The sequence below is a fragment of the Epargyreus clarus genome, unplaced genomic scaffold, assembly GCF_041222505.1.
Source record: "Epargyreus clarus isolate Ecla_fem2 unplaced genomic scaffold, WU_Ecla_fem_2.2 ptg000034l, whole genome shotgun sequence".
Taxonomy (NCBI): domain Eukaryota; kingdom Metazoa; phylum Arthropoda; class Insecta; order Lepidoptera; family Hesperiidae; genus Epargyreus; species Epargyreus clarus.
The window spans coordinates 10,342,342-10,365,011 of record NW_027332239.1 but is presented as its reverse complement, the minus strand read 5'-3'; the positions used below and the strand labels follow the sequence as shown (position 1 = coordinate 10,365,011).

The window sequence follows — 22,670 nt, the reverse complement described above, 5'->3', positions numbered from 1 at the left end:
CTTAACGCTATTTTCTTTCTCGACAATTTTTACCATGTATCTCTTACAGCATGCCGCATTAAGGATCTTCGTTCTGCAACCTGTACGCATATATTTATATGTATTTCTGTTTAGTAATTATAAAATTGGCCCCTATATCTTTACTCCAAATATTTAACAACGTGTAAGTGATTAAACTGTGTTCGCCCACTGTGTGGTTCAGACAGTTTTTAATTAACCCGCTTTATGAAATACTCCGTTGTTCTTACTGTGTAGTGGAAAGTTTGTAAAGTCTCATACAATGGAAAATATATTAGTTTACAAATGGAACTTAGGACTCTCGTACAAGTATTAATTAACTGATATTCGAGCGAACCTTGTATTTAAGAAGGCTTGAAATTAATACATATACTTAGTATTCGAAATTGATTTAATTGAAATAAATTAGTACCTACCTATAATTATAATTAATTAATTAATTTATATTAATCTCAATATAAATTATTTTAAACCATACCAATTTTAATTTACGAGTATTCGTCCAATGGTCAAAATTCGATCATAATCATACATTTTTCATTTTTCATGAGCATGCGTCATATTAGATTTGATGACGCCCCTGACCCTATGATGTAATGTCATCTAAACCAAATGTGTATGCAAAGTTTCAGCTCAATCGGTTGGAGTCAACTGATTTAAAATTCTGTTGCAAATTTTTCCCCTTTAACATGCGAACAAACAAGACAAGTTTTGCAATTAATATATCCACTAAGAAAGCTACAGTAAATTAAAGTGATTTATAAGTACTTATATACGATAAAACAGCTACGACAAATCAAAAACATAACATCAAAGCATCTAAAACTTGTATAGTGTTACAAATGTCATCGAACGCCGAGGGCCAAGGTACAACCGGGAATGAATATCAAACGAGAGAGTCGAGCTTCATTTGATTCAACGTTATAAATAAACGCATGTTTATCGTGATCTCAGATAACTTAATAATAATTGGTTTGCCATAATTCTGCGTCGTCGTATTGGATTTGGAATGACGTCACTAATCTTATGAAATTGCGTGTATGAAAAATTTTAGCTCAATCAAAATTTCACCCTTACATACATACAAAAAACAAGACAACTTAAATTAAAGCTTGTACAAAAGTTCTGAACTAATTCGTCTTTGTCCATTCATATTTAGATTAAAAGGTCCACCTACCACAAATCAACCATATATCGCACATAGCATGTAAAACTTGTCTGATGTACAAATGTCATCGAACGCCGAGGGCCAAGGTACAACCGGGAATGAATATCAAACGATAGAGAGTCGAGCTTCATTTGATTCAACGTTATAAATAGACACGTGCTCACACTGCATTCAATTTACCATACCAGTTGATCCGAGACTTCGGTCACAGTAGAAATATGGACAGTACGGAAACTCCCTACAAAGCGCTCGAAACGGCACACTCACACAAACAAGCGCATCTACGAGGCCCCTAAGTGGTTCTCCCGGTGCTTCAGTAGCGAGTGTCGCATCAAAACGAGCGGTCACGTTGTTATTTATTTGCTATTTTTTTCCGCGATCTTTTTAAAAATGCCACGAAAGTATTGCGTGGTATATGGCTGTTTAAACTCGGCTTCATCAAAACCGGAGTTATCATTTTTTACACTTCCTGGTGATTTTGAAAGATAAGAAATAAGATGATTTATTGTTATAATATTATTATTATAATTTGTAGGTGTTTTAAATCATATGTTTCTAATATTATATCATTATAAACAGCATTCTAAACTAAATTATATATATTATTCCAAAGTAATTTAATTATTATACACATAAATAAAAACTTTATAAAAATAGGAACTATAATTAAATTAATTTGTAGGTACTTACTAGAATTAGATAAAATCAGTTTTACAGTACCTTGTCCTTGTTTCCCAATACTTTATTTAAAAAAGCTGTTCATAAGAATGAGAATCTTTTATACTATAAAATTTGACAATAAAGAATTCCGGACTTGTCGTAGCAGAAGAAAATATTTTTCAGTAAATAATTTGTAATTTATAAAGAATAAATCATTTTTTTATGTAATGGTTTTTTTAATTACTAGATATCATACGCATTTTTGACATAAAAATGCGTGACAAACACCTAAAGAGTGATGTTTAATGTTCCCTGCCCGCGCGTCCGCTCCGAAGAGCGGACGAATCGTCTTCGTCCAACCGCGGCTCGTGTATGCTGCCGCCAAAACTCGTAAAAGGTTACGCCGTAATTAATACTAAGTTAAAGATCTACAAAAAATCAAAGTAAGTTGCATCACAAGTTGTATCAATTTTTAAGTGTTTTCCGTAATTAAAAATGTAGATAATAATAATGATTATCGTCTTTTGCTGGGATTAGCTGACGCCGTGAGATTACCTACTTATATTATTTGTAAACTGCGTAGTTATTGAAATTCGATTGATTGATCATTACAGCACAGTAAATGCTAAAATAGAAATAAATAACACAATTATTAAAAAAAATAGTGACAACCCTATGCTTCGATGAAGTTTAGGTAGTTATTTTATAAATTAGGCTTAGTTTCCATACTGTCCATATTTGTACTGTGCTTCGGTAGAATGTGAACAGTTTTCAACGTATTTAATAAACACGATAAAACGTTTGTTTGTGTGTTAATTCGAAATTGGCATTATCTAAGTACAAAGTTCATGTCGTTTATGCAAAACTGTTCGAATGTGGTTTTATAAATCGTTTAACTACAAAATATTTGAAGTTCAGTCCTGAATAGTATCTATTATTGCTTACCTACGTTGTTAAAGAAAAAAATATCATTATCCAGTAAATATTTACAAAAATTATTGCGTACAGAAAGTCCATAATATACCAAAGGATTATTTGGCAGGTAAAACTCAGTGGTCTGAAATAGCTCCAGTACCCTTACCATGAGTTTTTACGTTTTGACAAATATGACTTATTTGTTATTTGTTTACGTACTAGCCCATACAATTTCCAAGTTCTGACACTATCCGTTAGGGGCGCTGATTGGAAATTGTATGGGCAAATACGTAAACAAATACCAAGACAGTCATATTTGTCAAGACGTAAAAACTCATAGTAAGGGTACAGCTCCACATTTTCCTACACTTTAAACATGTATGTAATAGAATGTCTTCCGACGCTTTTACATAACGAATCACCTTGTGAAGTGGTGGTAGATTATTGACGTTAAAAATAATTCTGCAAAGATGTAATTTAAATAAAAAACTGTTAAATTTGATGTTGTTTATCTCATATGCCTAGATAGTCATGACCATTTATGACTACAGCAAGATAGAGTCGTTCTCTCAAAGATTTATGAAGCATGCGCCACGAGGTTTAAACTTCATTTTATTGCAATACTTATCTCAGCTCAGAAGGGCTTAGGTTAAATCTTGTTTAATAAACCACTTGACACGTTGGCTCGCTTTTACAACCTTCGGGGCTACTTTCTCACGCTGACTTACAAACATTAATGTCTTACGGGATTACACTGTAAAAGTCTTGGATGTATTTGCTTCAATTTGGTAAATATATATTATGTTAATTTGCTTCGGTTTATAAAATACACATTATTATGTAGAATTAAGTTATACACAAAGTAATATTCATTGAAGCTGTTAGTTAACTTTTATTTAATTATTTTTTACAAGATAGGTGATAAGGCAAGTTTAACATCTATCCATTACAGTCTTACTATTGAGTCTATAATACATCTCATTAATTCAGGTCAATCAGTATTTATAGCTTAGATTTATAGATAGAACTTTGTAGAGATCTCAAATACGATACGTTTTAACCGATTATACGAATAGTTTCTCAATTCGATCTCATATTTTATCACGATATAAGTATTCCTTCATCGTTAAAGTTAGCTAAGCTCCAATTCTAATAGACAAGTTAAACAGAAGTATCTCAAATTATAGAGGCCTCATTACTAAATTATAAAGCCCAACGGTTCTAAGGTTTTACCTACATACATCGATTAGTAAAGATACTTCGCCGCCTTGAAATTGAATGAAGCTACAAACGGCTTATTGTAGTAAGTTATTTTTTTTAATTCTTGACAAATAAAAACATTTTTAGAGAAAATTTACGAATAAATAACTAATACTGCGTAATTTAACTAATAAATAAATTAACTAATAAATAATTATTTCAAATATATTAGGGACATTTTAGCACGGTGACGTGGCAAAACTTTTTTACGCAACTATTTCAATTCTCAAAACTGGGTACATTTTCTTGTTAGGAGTGAGTAATCTTTACTAATCTATGCCTACATACAACATAATTGTGAGGTCTACAAAGTTGGCGACGTAGGTAATGACAAGGCTTTATAATCGACGCTACATTAGTTATGTATTGTGGGAAATAACAGTTTAATATGTAGGTATAATTTGTTATATGCCTCATTTATAATGTACCGAATGGAGGGCGGGGAAGCAATTAGGGGTGCAGATAGGCTGCCATTAAAAATACATTTTAAACGAAGGCATATTGAGTTTTATTTAATAAATGGGCTTTTGTCCGGCCGGACAGAATGGGGAGCACATCACTCAATTTTTAATTAAAATTTTCGGGGTAATGTTTCCTATTTAGGCATAAACGTTCATAAAATCGATTCAGCTAGTTTAAACAAATATAAAATGCTAATCAACAACAAAAAAACATTTTCTAACACTTCTATTTGCCAAAGATGAAAATTATTTTCTGGAATGCAATTCAAGATTGCTCTAATATTGCAATTAAAGAAACAAATATTTATTTGAAATTTGAAACTTAGTGTACAAGTTGAGTCTCATGTAAGATGAAAATATAACGTGGCATAATATATTTTGTACGCAATGACAGCAATATCTTTTAACTCGTAGACGGTTTTGCATTAGAGAGCCTATCTGCATAATTTACATACTCATTACATGAATTACTTTGTACATATTATTCCTATCTCTAAGGATAGTACCACCAAAGCTAATTAAATAGTAAAAGTAATCCACCAAAATATTTCTATTCTTGTATTCATTTGTTTCAATGAATAATTGCGGGGCAGTGAGGGATAGTGCCGCTTTCCCTTAGAGTGAGAACTTACGGTGAAAATTAAAATAGAATGTGAAAATTAAGGTGAAAGACAGTTATCATTTTCAAAACAAAAGACAACTATTCCGCGTCAGGGCACCAGGGCGGAAGAAAAACGCTTCGTAAGTTCTAATTCTTAGAAGTCGTTGGGTAGTTTAACACTATCTTATATATAAAATTTTCGTGTCACAATGTTAGTTACCGTACTCCTCCGAAGCGGCTTTACCGATTTTCACCAAATTTTATATGCATATCCAGTCGGTCTGAGAATCGGCTACTATCTATTTTTCATACCCCTAAGTGATAAGGGTTGTTCACCCTTAACATTTTTTTATTAATATGGCAACACGTGTGCCGGGTCAGATAGTAATTAATAACAAGAGAAATACCATATGACACTTTAGTATTAGTAGATGATAATATCAGTAGTAATTGTACCTTTCCATTTGTCTTCAGACTTTTTGAGAAATAACAAACGTAACTAAGTAACATTGCCATTTTACTTAGCCGCGAAAAGTAGGTCGAGTAATTTATTCAGTACATTTTTATTATAATTGAACATGACCTTAAATGTCACATAACTAAAATTAGGTCCCTATACAGTCACTTTTTCTGCACTAACTATAAAAATGCTAATAAACTAATTGCTTGCCTTTTATTTGTTTTCCCTAACGACTCCATTACATTTAAGGACTAAACGAAAAGCGATGAATAGACAAAGTTATACTTCTTATAATTGGATCAAAGAGGTTAACTGATATCACTGTCGAAGTTTCTATCTTTATTAGAATGGTTAAAGAAGAAATGTGTTTTAAAGCTTCATTCGAGCTTTAAAACACACTTCTTCAAATAAAGTCTGTCAATGAAATACGTAAAAAGACAAACACATAAACTTTAAGAATGGTTGAAAATCATTTACAACCATTCTTCAAGCTGTATATCCTGTAAGTAGTTATCTAGACATCTATCTAGCTAGAAATTGACTCAGCAATGCGATTTAAATGTCCATGTTTATATGTCCACGGTTATGAAAAAGAAATAGAAATATTTATATTTATTCATTTAAGTAATAAATCATTTACGGAAATTACACTGCATGAAACATCAACTTTAGTTCTTTTAAAGACCATGAAATTTGTCCAACACAAGCCGTGTGTTTAGATATTAAATTTCATTGTTTTCAATTGTTTTATCAATATCTTCATCATTATTTCACATGTCATACCATCTTCAATTTTTAATTAACAAGCATAGCGAATTACCGACAAATTTTATGTGACATACAATTTCAAACAACTCTTATTAACCACAGAATGACAACGAAGCTCTTCGGTCCCAAACACACAACGGTTATATACGTGTATTAGGATCCACATCAACACTGGATTGTAAACAGAGAGTTAATAATTGAAATCCACGTTCCAACACGTCTAATTTGGCTTACCACAGCAATTTCAAGTGATATTAAACCAAGGTAGCATACCACATAACTACGCTACCTTTACGTGAAATTTACGCTCCTCCAAGGTAAATTCTAAGTATTCATATATTTTAAAGAGGTTACTTCAAATGAGTAACTTTACAGAAGAATGTAAGCAAAGCAAAATGTACTAACAATTTATCAATGACCCAAAAAATTTGTCTGTCTATACTGGCACTGGTATACAGGTATGTGAAATCTACCAATACGCACTTGACCAGCGCGGTGGACTATGGCCTAATCCTTCTCATTATGAGAGGAGACCCGTGCCCAGCAGTGGGACAGTAATGGGTTGTTGATGATGATGATGATACTGGCTAATCTTGGAATTGGAAGTGTGGTCCAGTTTGTCATTGCGTCTTGGTAAGATTAAATTAATTTATTTACTTCCTATGTAACACTAATAGCAAAATAATCATATATCCCATCTAATGTTAATATTACATATTTTTTCCCTAACTCCCGAAATTCTTATCGATAGAGCGTATACTGTAGTAGGTACTGGTTTTACGTAAACTAGATTTAGGAAGGTCGTCTAGGTACCGCTCTAGACGTACCTACCCGTTACACATCAATCACCTTGTACCTGTCTCACTAAACGGGTTTCAGTCTAGATATTCTTAGGTTGAAGAATTTACGGGCCAGTAAACTAAAGGAAAATACCATGGATAAACGCAACGCAGATAAGTCAAGTTACAAAGGAAACAGTACTGCTAAAAGGCCAAAAAACATTATTTGAAAAATGTCGGCAAAAAACGAAATACAATTTATGTAAGTGCGCTGAAAAACTTGCTCTACACTAATCAAGGGATAGAGTCAGCGCTGAAGAGATCTACTACCCCCCTGGCCAGTAAACTGAGTATTTAATCCTTTCCTTTCTTACAAAGACAAACTCAGCAGTGAGAATGGATTGAAGATTTAATTCGAGAGTTAATACGTACTTACGAGTACTAACCCTGTCACGGCTGTGTCACTTCAAAATACCCTCATATCGATTTATTATTGAAAAACCCTCTTAATATTTCTAAAAATGCTATTGGAGATGGAATTCCTTTGCTATTGGAGATGAATAAAACACTTTTATTATAAACTCCCCATAACATTTACAAAATTTTCCCGAAGAATCTTTATACAAATTCCCAATTAATATGTACATTAATATCCTTCATGAATACTGTTCATGTCTTATAAATTATAAATATAATAAAAGCGACCGGCCAAATGACCGTGACGCCCGACCTTCATAATAACATGCCGTGAATATTTTCATTACCGAAACGCCATTGGGCAATCCCATTTTTAGGGAACCGAAATACGTAATCCTGTTAAATTGACATAAAAATACAACATAGGATATTTTTGAAATTGAAATAACATATTGTCTGATGGTAACTGCCTCCCTTAGATATCTGTAGCCAACTCCATATTGAACAAGGATTCTACTTGAAGATCGCTGTGATGATGGTATCCTATTCCTATCGGTTTTTAAAACGCTTTTATTAGCTTGGGTTGTATATTTGTATGTAACAGTAACGGAATCTTTGAACCCGATTTCTATCCACTTTGAACGTTCAGTTTAATTCAAAATTTTGAACAATTATCAAAAACCGATGACAATACACGATTTTAATAATTTTGTACCATTGTCCTTATCAATATCTTCAGGATAAACGATTTTCGAGGCGAGAGAAAGCGCCTTATGGAGCGTTCAGGCAAAGTTACTAGATTGATTTTTAGCTTTGGAAAATAATAATGTTATTTCCCTATAACTCAAATGTACTGAAACATATCTATAATGCCATCTTGTAGAATGATTTTTAGGATTCCGTACTCAAAGGATAAAACGAAACCCTCCGCTGTCTGCTCGTGAGCCACAGGGCTTTATCTCTTAAACCGTAATAGATAGACACTTGATTTTTTTTACAGGCGATGCATAATGATGGTCGCTATAACAACAAATACTAAAAACAATAACATAAATATAGTTCAAAAAACTAAAAACACGCTTTTATGATAAAATCAACTAAAAAGTAGAAAATAATTTTCAATCTAGGAATCAATTAAGGAACAGTAAATTGTATAATTGTGGAAAAAGTTGTCGAAAATTGATAAGTGGAGCACTCCACGCTTTTTTACAATTATAAAATTTACTGTTCCTTAATTGATTCCTAGATTGAAAATTTTTTTCTACTTTTTAGTTGATTTTATCATAAAAGCGTGTTTTTTAGTTTTTTGAACTATATTTATTTTTTTATAATATAGGAGTAGCAGACGAGCATGCAGTCCACCTGATGGTAAATGGCTACTGCCGCTCATGGACATCTGTAATCAACCCCAGATAGGATTAGATATTCCTACCTGAGGTCGGCCACAGATGCGCCGCTACCCTGAGGACTAAGCTGGAACGCCTCGGAAAAGTCTTTCTCCCTTACCACACCCTTCAAAACGGAAAACAGCATCGCCTAACACTGCTGTTACTAGGTAGAAATAGGTGCGGCGGCGGTGCCGGAGTCGAATCACAAAGGGTTCTACCACCATCAGAATGATCGGAAGATAACTACCATCTTCCAAATCTCAAACATATTCTATTACTATTATGGTGAACAAAACAATGAAACATGTAATTACGGGCACATATACAACGAACTGATTAGAATACTTAATTTTAATAAGTACTTATTTTTGAAGTTATTATAATTCCCATATACCTACTTATATCTACTACTAACTTCTGAATGTCCTCCATATTCGAAATTTTGTTTTACTGAAAATTCTTGTCTACCCAAAGCAGTAAAGATTGAACTAGGTACTTAAGTCTGTTACGAAAAAATGGAAGGACTATACTACCTCTAAATTGGCAAAAAGTATAGATTCGGCGCCGAAGGTTAAAAGTACCGCAGGACGTCGATTTAGCTGTAACTTATGTATACATAGTTTCGTGTGTATTACGTATGTTTGGAAAGTTTAGATAGCATAATAACAGTAATTTATACCCAAATGACCTTTATTTATACGTCTATTATTATAAGTCAAGTACCATAACTCAATACTGAAATTATAATCTATTCTCACGGAAAATGAAATATTTTATATTTACATTGATATCTTGAATGTGATATGTTATATTTGATATTTACATTATATATTGAAATATTTTGTATTTACATTGAATATCTTGAATGTGATATTCAATGTAAATAATATATGTGAATACGCCTTTCAATAGTCACTAATGGTCATTTTAAATGAGCTCGAATGTTTTAAGTTGCATGTCATATTTCAAACTAACCTTGACCGTGCTACGATTGACATATCGATTCAAAACAATTCATTATTCATAAAATAATTTCCAACGTAACGTCCTTCAGACGTAGGTATATTATTTAGCTTTGAATAAATCTTAGACCAAGTGTCTGAAGATGAGTAGACGCTCTAGGAGAACAAAACCTAACGTTGCTACGTAAGTTACCACGATGTTGAGACCAGGTTATCTTCTTTACATTACGTCACAAGGATAGCGTTATATAATAACAAAAATAACTTAACAGCATCGATACATTTGCGACTAAACAGGGCAATTGATCACAGATGACATTAATTTCAAAATTTGGCTCCAAAGAACATGCTTGGAATTTTATCATTTAACTATTTGTTACTAACTTGAATGACTATGTACAGGTTAAACTTGTTGTTATTGCTCTTATAATCTTTAGGGTTCTACAAAATCGGCAGTAAATCGTTCACTGAGAAAATTAATATTTTATCGATTTTCAAACGCGTGCCGCGTAACATTTACGTAACGCTGGTAAATCATGAATACATACGTAGCAGGAACGCACTCGTACACCAAACGACGTTTACGTTACCAGGAATAGTTCACAACCGCTGTACTGTGCTGGGTCAGATCATGTGTTTGCTATGGTGGCCATATTTATGGTGTTGACTTGAACCGATCAGCATAGCGAATGTTCACACTAAAACAAGCTGTGTTATTTACGTAGACGTTGCAGCGTTGATGGTTGAAGGATTTTATTTACTTGAATGAGTTATTTGGTGTTTAAGGTTTAATCTCGGTATTGATCGCGGCGCGGTGAGGTCGCGTGGTGCGCGCTCGCGGCTGGCTTCGCCGCGACTGGGCGGCCGCCCGCCCGCCTAGGGTTGCAAGTGAGTGAAATTGCCGATACAAACATCGATAGCTATATCGAAGGCAAAATATCGATAATACATAATATTTCATAAAATCAACGTGATATTAACGATGTACCCATAATTCAAAACTTTCATAAAATATTCAAGTACTTTTTCATTTCTGAAAACAAATTTCAATTACTATTATTTTGGGCATTTTTACACCATCTATTCGTATTACTATAACAAATATTATACATTAACCAGAATTACAAGTGTGCAAGTTGAAACCATGGAAATAATTAGAAATGATCAAAAATTAAGACTACCTTACTAATATGATTAATCCTAACATAGTCGTCAGTAGTCATCACCGTAGCACTTCATATGTGATCAAAAAAGATATTCCTATTTTATACCGGCATTATCTCCAGCGATTTAAAATTTTCTACATCAATTTTTTGTAATGACAATGTCATCGGTATCAATATCGATATTTTCGAACTTCGATATATCGTTGCATCTCTACGCTCAAGATACGCCCTGTACGACTGCGCGCCGCTGTTTTGTTTTGACCCTCCGCTGCTGGGACTCGAGCAGACGAAACCGTCCAGCCGAATTAAATTGTCAATAAACTTGAATTGGCTGCGCTTTTATTGCTTCTCGTTTATCTTTATCTGTGCTCTGCACGTTTTAAGCTTACGGTCTGTGTTTCATTAAAATTTACATCACAAAACTGGTTGCTACGAGTTACAGAAGTCGATATCAAATTCAAGTGTTTTTACAATAGCCGCAATATATTAGGAAATCATATTAACATTACGTTCCATTCCTAAGTATTATTATATTTTAATGCTCTCCTAAAATCACAAAAGCGAAATATTAATAAGGATCAAAGGTGGTTTAAACTTCCGAGAACTTTTCTAGTTTCGACTTCGCAAGTATCACCACCGCACTTATTTCTGAATAATAACTGTGTTAAGCGCTATCTCGTACCCTAACAATTCTGGTCTATTGTATAATTTGAAGGTGGTAGAACCCTTTGTGGTTCGACTCCGGCGGCACCACCGCCACACCTATTTCTACCTAGTAACAGCAGTCTTAGGCGCTGCTGCGTTCCGGTTTGAAGGGTGTGGTAAGGGAGGCAGACTTTTCCGAGGCGTTCCAGCTCAGTACTCAGGGGTAGCGGCGCATCTGTGCCCAACCTCAGGTAGGAATATCTAATCCTACCTGGGCTTGATTACAGATGTCCATGGGCGGCAGTAGCCACTTACCATCAGGTGGACTGCATGCTCGTCTGCTACTCCTATATTATAAAAAAAAAATACTTAGTATAGTAAATAATACACAGACGCGTGTCTACTTATTGCTCAGGGTAGCAACGCGTCTGTTGTTGACCTCAGTTAGGACTTCAATCAGTTTCACCGCAGGCACGTTTGCTTTTCTATACTAATATTATAAAAAGGAAAACTTTGTTTGTTTGTTTCATTGCAATGAATAGGCTCAAAAACTACTGGACCAATTTTAAAAATTCTTTCACCATTCGAAAGCTACATTATCCATGAGTAACATAGGCTATATTTTATATGAAATATATTTGATAAATAGATTTTGAGGCGGTACAAAGTTTGCCGGGTCAGCTAGGTCTCTAATAAAAAGACAACATGTTTAAAAATATATAGTAGTGTATATGTATAGTAATCCATCTTTTTATGGGTAGCGTAATAGACTGAGGATTAAGAACATAATTTTATGAAAGGAATCCCGAAATATAATTAATGATGGGCCAATAAAGTGTTATACAATAAAGTATGGCACATTAATATACATACAACAAATACACACATTTTATATACGAATATTATATTGCGATATTTTATTATTACACGCTTTTTATTAGCTTCACCTGTATGTTTGTATGTTTGTTTGTATGTTTGTAACCGACTTCTTTGGGCGCGATTTTGACCCACTTTAAACGGCCAGATTTCGTTCAAACTTTGTAGATTTATTTCACAATTATACTATTTACTGTTCCTTAATTGATTCCTAGATTCATTTAGATTTTCTACTTTTTAGTTAATTTTATCATAAAAGCGTGTTTTTTAGTTTTTTGAACTATATTTATTTTATATTGCGAAACTCTTTGGCTGTGCTACGAATAATTGAATTGGAAACAAAAGAGATTGCGGCAGATTTTTGTACGAGTACCTAAATTGTGGCGGAGTTGGAACAATGGCTCCAAGGCGATATTTGGAAAGAAAATATTCCGCAGTGAATAACAGTGTTGGCGGTCTAAAATCTATAAACATAAATAATACTGACGTGTCTGTTTGTCATGCTAAAAGAACAGCTTTTTATAATGCATATGAAAGTATATACTGATGAATAAAGTAACATTAAATAGAACGACGATTTCTTAATCTACGAAATACTGATTGGTTTTTGATCTCTCTCTGGCAGGTATTGAATATTATAAGGCGTAACTCAAGCTGCTAAAATTTTAGAAAAAAAAATAAGATTCCACTCTAAAAAAAACTGATGAAATCTCCAGAGTACACTTTTAAAGGCGGCTGAAACCGCAGGGCACAGCTTGTGAAACAATAACATTATCAAAGAAACATCAAAAATATTTATGTTGCCATGCCTTGAAACCTCAAAAGTAAACTTTCTTCTTCTTGCTTAACTTCTCAATTAAGCTACTGAATCCATATCACGCTTGAAAACACAATAAACTCTTTAATAAACTTGGAAAATTCTTTAACAACTGATATTTAGGTTTTTTTCCGTAATTCTCAAAGGAAATAAGAACGTTCTTGGATAAAATGCAAAAAAATCTTTCTAACAATAACGAAATGCTATTATAATTACGGTGCAAGTGAAATGAGCTTTTAATCTAGTTAATTTCTCGGGTACCTATGTGTTGTTCTAAAAATCATGCAAGAGAAATATGTTACTATGTGCGGATATTCTTTCCTACAAATAATTGGCCAACAAATTTTCATTTTTTCCTTGTATTCGTTATCATAGCAGCAATAGAAGTAAACGCTTTGTGAAAATTTAAACTTTCTACCTTTTGCCTAAAGTGAAAAACGCACAAAAACACCAGTTTCTTTTAGGCAACCCACATTTATTTTCAGGCTTTTTTAGTTTTTGAGTTTGTCTATTACGGATTTAAGGGATAGAGCCCCGTGATAGACGGACAAACAGCGGAATCTCACTGTTCCAAAACCTGTTGGGTACGGAACTTCAAAGGTCTAAATTGGTAACGAAATGTACTTTCACTCATTAAGTCTAAGCCCGTTCTTATAAGCAATATTTACTAAGCAGACAGCAGTACGTAGTCCAACAACCGTCTTTATTATAATTCATCTCTTTTGTGAGAAAAATTCTTAATAAAATTTTAAGAAAGCTACATAAGAGTGTCGTGCCACAATTAAAAGGCGCATGCCTATCTCGCTTGTTGATTTATGTGTCAATGGGCGGAAGTCACGAGGCACGATATGCTTCAAAGACACGGGATGAACGTAGGAAACACCACGACTACGTATAGGTCAGTATAATCGCGTGATTGTCATGTCTTTGACACACTGTAAGGCTGCCGATATGGATGTAAATAAGAAATAGAATTTAATTGTAACAAGTGGATTCCTGTTTGCCTTTTATTTGTTTTCCCTAACTAGCTAATATATGCACGATTCACACAACTGGGCTCGAGTTTCTTCAAAGTGAGAAGGGTTGAGGTCTTACTCTACCGTACTAGCGAAGTGTGATTTTACATACATTTGAGAACTATTTTTTTTAAGAAATCATGCACGTTTCCTCGCGATGTTTCCTTTGTCGTTATAGCAAGTGAACATTAATTTCGAATAAGATCGTAACTGAAATTTCAGAGGTATCACTTTAATATATAAATCAATCAGTCATCGTAGGTACCTATTACACACTCTTATACATTTTGTTTCTTTAAGTATTATTTATTTTCTACCTTTATTGTAATGTAAAGGCATATAAAATAATTACGTATCAATATCTGCATATAAAATTTCCTTCTTCTTTATTATTTATTTTCTACCTTTATTGTAATGTAAAAGCATATAAAATAATCACGTATCAATATCTGCAACTAAACTAACTTAAAGGTATCCTACTTGAAATAACAGATGCATTCCCTATTATTTTCTATACATAATTTGTTCTACGTAACCAGTTTTCCTTTTCAAAGTTAAACGCCTTCAACGGTATCTACCTACGTAATGCTATTTCCTCCCCTTGGCATTTTCAAGATGACGTCCTAACAATACACGTGTATTGGTTACAGAATTCAATTGTTAAATTTGCGTACTTTGAAAACTCCCTCACGCAAACTCCCGAACTAGACCTATTTATAACTATATTTTCCCCCACTGACGTCATTTTGGTCGGTATGACGTTATTGCCTGTACAAGACAGGATCTTAAATTTCTATTTCTATATTTGCAACTGTCCGCTCCAGCTATGGAAATAAAGCTGAGTGTTTATTTATTTTGGATTGCTCCCAAGGCTACTTACGTATTTAAACAGATAGATTACATAAGGGTTTCAGTATATAGTTTCTATAATATCTACAAATTTCAAGATAGAAATCATCACAAAGATCACATCAAAAAGATCTTGCTGAACGTTTATGACTCAATTATAGTTAAGTGTTGCATGTTTAATAAAACTAAGATAGTCTAAGACTATGTCAGTCGACACGTCGCCACAACGTCGTCGCCACGTCGGTACAACGACGATACGTCGCCGATCGAACCATAGGTACTCATTCTACCACCTTGGAATGTATATAATTTAATATGAGGTTAGCATCATCATCAACCCATGGCCACCCGCCGGGCACGAGTCTCCTCTCAGAATGAGAAGGATTTGGCCAAAGTTCACTGCGCTGGCGAAGTGCGTATAAGTAGACTTCATATAACATTGAGATTTTTTTGAATCTCTAAGACATGCAGGTTTCCTCTAGATGCTTTCCTTCGCCGTTAAATCAAATGATAATTAATTTCTACCAAGCACATAATTAAAAATCAGAGCTGCGTGTCTGGGATTTGAACAAGGGATAGGTACATCGATTGAGAGGCGAAGTTTCAACTAGGCTATCACTGCTTAGCAAAGTCACAGTAGACACTGATATTCGAGCAATGTAAATCTGTTTACAATATATAAGCGCTTTACACAGTACAGCGCACACCTCGTTTATACCTTCAGTTTATTTACGGCGTGTTTCGGCGTACATGATCGTTGGTTATTTATGATCCCTGGAATGAATAATGCCGGCTTTATGTAAGAGTAACATACGTATACAATTTATTCAAGGCTTCTTCTAATCGAACAGATGGTGGGTTGTGTTAAATTTGTTGTCAGTACCCTTACCATAACGTTTTGACAAATATGACTGTTTTGGTATTTGTTTACGTATTTGCCCATACAATTTCCAATCAGCTCCCCTAGCGGATTGTGTCAGAACTAGGAAATCGTATGGGCCAATACGTAAACAATAACCAAAACAGTCATATTTGTACAGTACAGTCATATTTGTACGGTACAATTCTTAGTTCAAACTCCCTGTAAGAATCAGAGTTAGACTTCCAAGATTTCGAATTTAAAGTTATGTGAGTCCTCGTCGTCTTCAACCCATTACTATCTTTACCTGCCCGACGTACCTAGCTCTCCTTTCTACATGGAATTGGTCAAAGAGGTTTTTTAAAAAACTTTCAGGCGTGTGAAAACATCGTAAGAAAACCTACGCACTTGCCAGTTCTTAAACATTATTTCAAAGTGAAGTCTATCAATTCAAACTTAACCAGTACGGTGGCCTATGGCCTAAACCCAATCAAAACGGGTATTGAAGTAGGTACTCGAAATATGTGTAAAAATAGATAAGTGTACATATGTATCAAGAAACTGAACCTCCAGGCTAATGATCTTAATGCTTACTAGACTGTAAGGCTAATTAAATACAAAATGGTTTCTGCAAATATTTAACCATGGAGAAAATGTTCCAAGAATTCGTTTCTACTTAATTATGAAGAACTCCGTAAAATTATCACGTTGGATATGGAACTAACTAGCTTACACGCTAATAAAGGGTGGCATCCTCGCTCTGTCATAATTACTTTTAAATTAAATTAACTCACACCTATTAATTACTTCTCAGAGCACCTCGTCGTTTCACTGTCAATACTGTGACAGCATTCCTTATAACCAGTCTTAGATTTTACGGCTAAAAACTAGAGTTAATCGGTGCTAATGCCTTCTGGGGTGATTTTCGTTATTTATATCCCAACAAGCAATTATGAACATATGTTGAAATTCGGGAAACCAAAGGACTTGGTCCTAATTGACGATACGAGTACTAAACAATGTTACTTGGAAGTTGAGTTACGAAATAAAAAGTCTAAAAGCATACCGATCCATTTAACCCAGCAATACTACAATGATGGGTTTAACCCTACGTTAGACAATATTACTGAAGATGACGAATTCTTTACAATGGAGAGCGTAAGTAGAGTTTTATTTTAACTGGGAATCTCGTTAAGAAATTGAAGCATCTATCACAGATTGAATTGATTAATTATTCTTCTTGAAAGTTCAACGTTATTGAAGATCAATTTGTCTTAATTAGCAGTAGCTCTTTTAGGCACTAATTACTAGTTTTCCTGATCTTTACGAGGGAAATTAGGTATTGAAAAATTTTATGAAACCATAAGCAAGTTTAATAAAACTTATGATGAATATCAAATGTAATTAACATTAAGTAATATTTTGTCGTTAGATTATGTCATTTTTTGTACGTAGGTAGATACCTAATTTTATATTAATGGATAGATGTATTTATTATTGTTCTTTATAATTTAGAAGCCACAAACAAGCATACAGTTTATTTGATGGTAAGTCAGTACTGCCGCTCATAAACATCTGTAATAACCCCAAATAAAAATAAAGTCCTATCTGAGGTGTGCCACAGATACGTTCACACTCCTGAGGATTAAATTATAGAGTTTTGTCATATCTACGGTCAACATGTATAAAATATTATTATATAAATATGTGGGTAACATATAAATTGTGCATACAAAATATTAAAACATCTATAACGCTAACATGATCTTAGAGAGACGCCTACCTACTCTACTGCGTACCTACCTAACAACAAACAATATAATAAAATTATTTTTACACAATGTCTTTCCTACAAATAGATATTGCAAGAGTTACTCAAGAAACTTCACGTAGAACACGTAATTTGGACAAGTGATAGAACAGCGAACTATTACAAAGTGGTCTTCCCTCTGCCCACTGGAGACCAGTGTGAGACGATGCTGCACTGCCTCACGCAGCTCGGCATCGGAGTCTGCTGCAAGTCAATTGTCAGGTAATTATAAAACTTTAAGTAGGGCATAATTATAATCTAATAATTATTAGGTGTGGTGAGGGAGACATACTCTTTCGAGGCGGTCCAGCTTACTCATCAGGGATAGCAAGCCATCTTTAGCAAACCACAGGTTTTAGCAAAGCACTCTTATTTTATTTCTTGCAAGTTAAGTGAACATCTGCTTAATGTTATAGGGATACGTAGATATAAAAAGATTCTTAGTAAACCATTTCACATACACTTGTTCTGTTTTAGCATTATGAACCTATGTGAATTATTTTTCAAGGTTCTTTTACTGTTTTCAGTGTCTTGCCGTGTAATGTGGTGCACTCTGCCCTTGAAAATGAACAGCTGGATGACGAAACTATACTGTAAGTATATTATTGTATTTACTTCTAAAAAAATAAGTAATATGTTTTTTTCTAACCAATCTATCGTCATTGCAAACCATCTTTTGAAATATCGTACTTGAAACTCGGTCAGAGATACTACAATCACATAAAATCAGATGATGTTTCAGGATTTGATATCGATCATAAATAGTAGTAAAGTGAATAAAGAATATTAAAATGTATTTATTCTAGCTATTTTCTGTTTCAGACAAAAAACTGAAGAAGCCAAACGTTGGCGAAATTTCGTAGAGTCAATTCGATCTAAACTGACAGTCAAACAAGTGGTAGATGGTGTCCGTGGTGGCGGAGAGCTATCCTTTGATTACCTTACACTAATTATAACAGCAGAGTAAGTCCTCTCTTACCGTGGCGTCATCGTCACCGAACGGTTTATGATCAAAGATTTAAGTTTAAATTGATCATTAACACTTTACAAAACCAAAAATAATAATCAAATAGCTCAACGATACAATTCACAAATTGTTTAGTTTTCACTTCTATCGACAGTTTTCAAAGACTGCCCCGTGTTTTTTTTTTTCAAAAGATTCCTGAAGGTTACTACAATCTATAAAATAAATTTATCATGTATTTGCCAATCGTGTTTTCTTTCGCTCATTTCTGAATCTTTAACGCGCGCCCGACTCACATTTTATTTCTTAGCCATCTCGTACTGTAATTTCGTTTATTGTAAATTGTATTGCTGTGCTCCTTTCTTTTACTACTATTACTTTTCCAGCTCCCTTGCAGCGCTCGGCCTTGTGGAAAATAATGCTTCAAACATCGTGGCAGCTATGTTGGTCTCGCCACTTATGGGGCCCGTGATGTCCATAACTTTTGGCACTATAATATCAGACAGAAGTTTGGTTAGAAGTGGGTTTGAGAGTTTAATTCTTGGGATGTTGCTGTCTCTACTATTTGGTTTTATTTTCGGGTTAATTCTTGGAACCACGGAAATGCCCTGGGGATTTGGAGACTGGCCTACTGAAGAAATGAAATCTCGGTAACATTTTTATTGTATGCTATATATTAATTTTTATGGGATATAATATTCTGCATATCTGCATAATCATAATAAATTCTTCAACCAATTTCTGAAATCACTAAATTTAAAATATTTAATTCCTATTAGAATAATTATTGCTCATTTATTATTTAAATGTAAAATATGATAAAACTGTAAGTAAATGAGATAAATTACTAAATATTGCGTCTCTGTGCTACCATCATTATTCCAAAGCCTTCTACACTACATTCGTTCACTTATTAATCATAACTCGTTGTGTTCACCAATTATACTATTGTGTAAGTAAAAGTTCGGAACCTCCAGATTCACTTTTGATTTTTCAGTGGCAATGTGAGAGCTCTATGGATGGGTGTCTTATGGGCTTTGACCTCGGGTACTGGCGTGGCTCTGGCATTGCTGCAAGGGAGCGCCGGCCCACTCATTGGCATCGCGATATCAGCTTCCTTACTCCCTCCTGTTGTTAACTGTGTATGTTATTTTTGTTTCTAACAACAATATTTATACCGAACCTATTTTTTGTAAGAGCTATATTTGTAATACATAACAGGTATTGAGATTGAACTTGCTATTTAAATAAAATAGCAAATGAGCATGTTCATTTGTCGATAAAAGACAACTATTCATGGACACCTGTGATCAACCCATATAGAGCCTTACCTGTGGTCGGCTACAGATGTATAGCTACCTCTGAGGACTGTCTGTGTCTTGCAACAGCGGCGCTTAAAACTACTTTAATGGAGCAAAAACAGGTGTGGCTTTGATGCTTTCGAATCACGAAGGTTTTAATCACCTGTAAAATTGAAATATTTAAATTTAAATTTCAGGGTCTGTACTGGTCATTGGCGTGTATTTGGCTACTATATCCAGGTGTGAAAATACCTCACCTCAAAGGAGAAGCGTACTTCGGAAACTCATCCTACACACCACTGTATCACGAATATCTTCCTATAGAATTTGCTATTAATGGTATAGTTAATAGATAATTTAAAACTATAGAAGAAATTTCTAAATAGACTCCTGATATGATATTTCATACTACATAAATGCAATTTAACTCTAACAAACGCTTTGCATTGCAATATGGAGTCAATAATATATTGGCGTGACTCTACATACGTTTACCTACTTGACTGACGTTAATAGGTACTAGGTACAGTACCAGAAAAAGTTTTTATGTGGCTTTGAAATACCCTAAAATAAAACAACATACCTAAATGCTTTAAAGTATCGTAATAAGTGCATAATAATAATAATTACATCTATTATTTTACACCCTTACATTTCAGCTGCAGTTATGCTAATCAAAAGTAATTACGTAAACAATATGAATAAACATCTTAACACGTTACAGGAATTGTAAGCTGTTGTCTTACCATCGTGAACGTGATCTGCATTTTTATTACGGCGATAATATTCCTTAAAATAAAGGAAGTTGCCGCGCCGTACACATCCACCCCAGATCTGAGAAGGTTCTGGGAACAGGACATTAAGGTGGCCCGTGAAGCCAACCGTGCCAATTTACACAGGGATGAGGAGGAGGAGCGAGCAGGGTAGATATTTATAGTTTTATAATACCTACTTCTAAATGTTATAGCCTGCCAAAGATATTATACAGGCGACCCCAATGTTTGTAATTAAAATACATACATAGGCCTTACTTTGATCGCTAAACCTAAAAGTCTCTATCATAAACATATTATTATTTGGCGTAATCACTGCACTTACCTGTGTATGTTGGTCGATTATTTAAATAACTTCGCATTACGACTTGTTTTGTCCTACCTAGACCTATATGCCTTTACGGACATATGGAGCCTCCCATTTGTAACTAAATTCCATAAAGGAATGTATAGACCAAGGAGCAAACTGAATTTAATTTTTTTCAATGTTTTTGTATCGTACCGTCAATGAAATAAATAAGATAAGCCATGGCTATCTAATGTTATTATTATTGAATAAACGAGCCAGACGTTTAACTGCCCACTCAATGAATTTAAATATCTGCTTAGTCTTATCTGAACTTAGAAGTTTAGCGACTCGTATGCAGTTATAATAATAATATAAAAAAATGGGAAAATCCTTAATGTTAATTCTGGCGTCGACCTATTTCATGAGAGCTTCAATCCCTATTTCAATGTAGAGCTTATATTAAATCTATAAACAAAATATAAGATCATGTAAACAACACTTTCAGATTAGTTTTGGATGACCTGAACCAAACTGATGATGAGGATCTTAAGGGAAAGCTGGAAGCGGCTGTGGAGGAAGCTCTGGACGATGAGACGTACAGAAAAGTTAAAAGAATGAGTTACCAGAGCCATAACGCTGATGAGGTAAATGTGAAATGACATAATTCTATCTTTTGAACTTTCGAGTACCTTTTAAAGCAATAGAAATCCTTGTAGTTAGTATTAGCGGGGAAAAATGCGTTAATACGGAATTAAAATTTAATTCTCTACTTTATGTTTACTACCTAGTAGATATCGATCTATTTCGGAATTAAAGCTCTCAGTATCTTTGTTTTTGCGTTTAGCAGCACATGAAGCGGACCTCAAGTAGGGCATATGTCAGAACTGTAATATTTAGGTTTGATTTAAAACGTAAATGAGATTTATAACGTGCAGGAACGCAAAATACAATTAAAGGAAATCTCTTAATCTGTCCAAAGTCCCCTGACAACTTATTTAAATTATAAATCACAATAACTTCGCATTTTATAGGTAATCCGTTCAATCGGACTCCAGTCACGAACGCCCGTCTCTGTGCGATCCAGTATAATTAATTCAGGGACAACAACGCCACACGCAAGCAAACATGCCAATGAAAGTAAATATCCCAATGATATTGCTGCATTAGACAAGCTGCTCACATCTTTACTTGGTCTACGAGAGACCAGAAGAGGAAGATCCTTCCGTTCACATCTAGGCACGCCACGGAACAGTAGAATGCAACCATTGGAAGAAATCAGGCATAACAGGCGGTCGGAGTCATGGCCAGAAAGAATTTTCGAGGATTCAGTCATCCGCAATGTTATACATAATTTAAGATCGAATCGGAAAAGTTCCCTAGTTGAGGAACCGTTCTTAACACCAAAATAAAACCATGGCTGCAACACTCAACATGGCTGCAAGATCTGT

General features: G+C 34.2%; 2 protein-coding genes across 2 annotated transcripts in view; one reads left to right on the top strand and one right to left on the bottom strand.

The window, feature by feature from the left end:
• Nhe2 (Na[+]/H[+] hydrogen exchanger 2) overlaps positions 1-10,707 on the bottom strand; it is a 51,416-nt gene extending 40,709 nt beyond the window's left edge. The window contains exon 1 of the mRNA XM_073091099.1: positions 10,579-10,707. The gene's annotated coding sequence lies outside the window, so the exon portion shown is untranslated. The remainder of the gene's footprint in view (positions 1-10,578) is intronic.
• Positions 10,708-16,991: 6,284 nt separating this feature from the next.
• Positions 16,992-22,631, top strand: LOC140756177 (uncharacterized). Its single transcript, XM_073091614.1, has 10 exons — positions 16,992-17,243; positions 17,945-18,117; positions 18,423-18,488; positions 18,718-18,858; positions 19,246-19,509; positions 19,857-20,001; positions 20,358-20,499; positions 20,885-21,083; positions 21,728-21,866; positions 22,254-22,631. Exons 1-10 carry the CDS (start codon positions 16,992-16,994, stop codon positions 22,629-22,631), a joined length of 1,899 nt encoding a protein of 632 aa, XP_072947715.1.
• Positions 22,632-22,670: the final 39 nt, after the last annotated feature.

Bases quoted from the DNA above. Each gene is read 5' to 3' on its own strand.
- LOC140756177 (XM_073091614.1), top strand. From the start codon at position 16,992: ATGCCTTCTGGGGTGATTTTCGTTATTTATATCCCAACAAGCAATTAT. The intron at 20,500-20,884 runs GTATAGTTAATA...AACACGTTACAG, and splicing joins TATAGAATTTGCTATTAATG to GAATTGTAAGCTGTTGTCTT. The intron at 21,867-22,253 runs GTAAATGTGAAA...CGCATTTTATAG, and splicing joins AGAGCCATAACGCTGATGAG to GTAATCCGTTCAATCGGACT.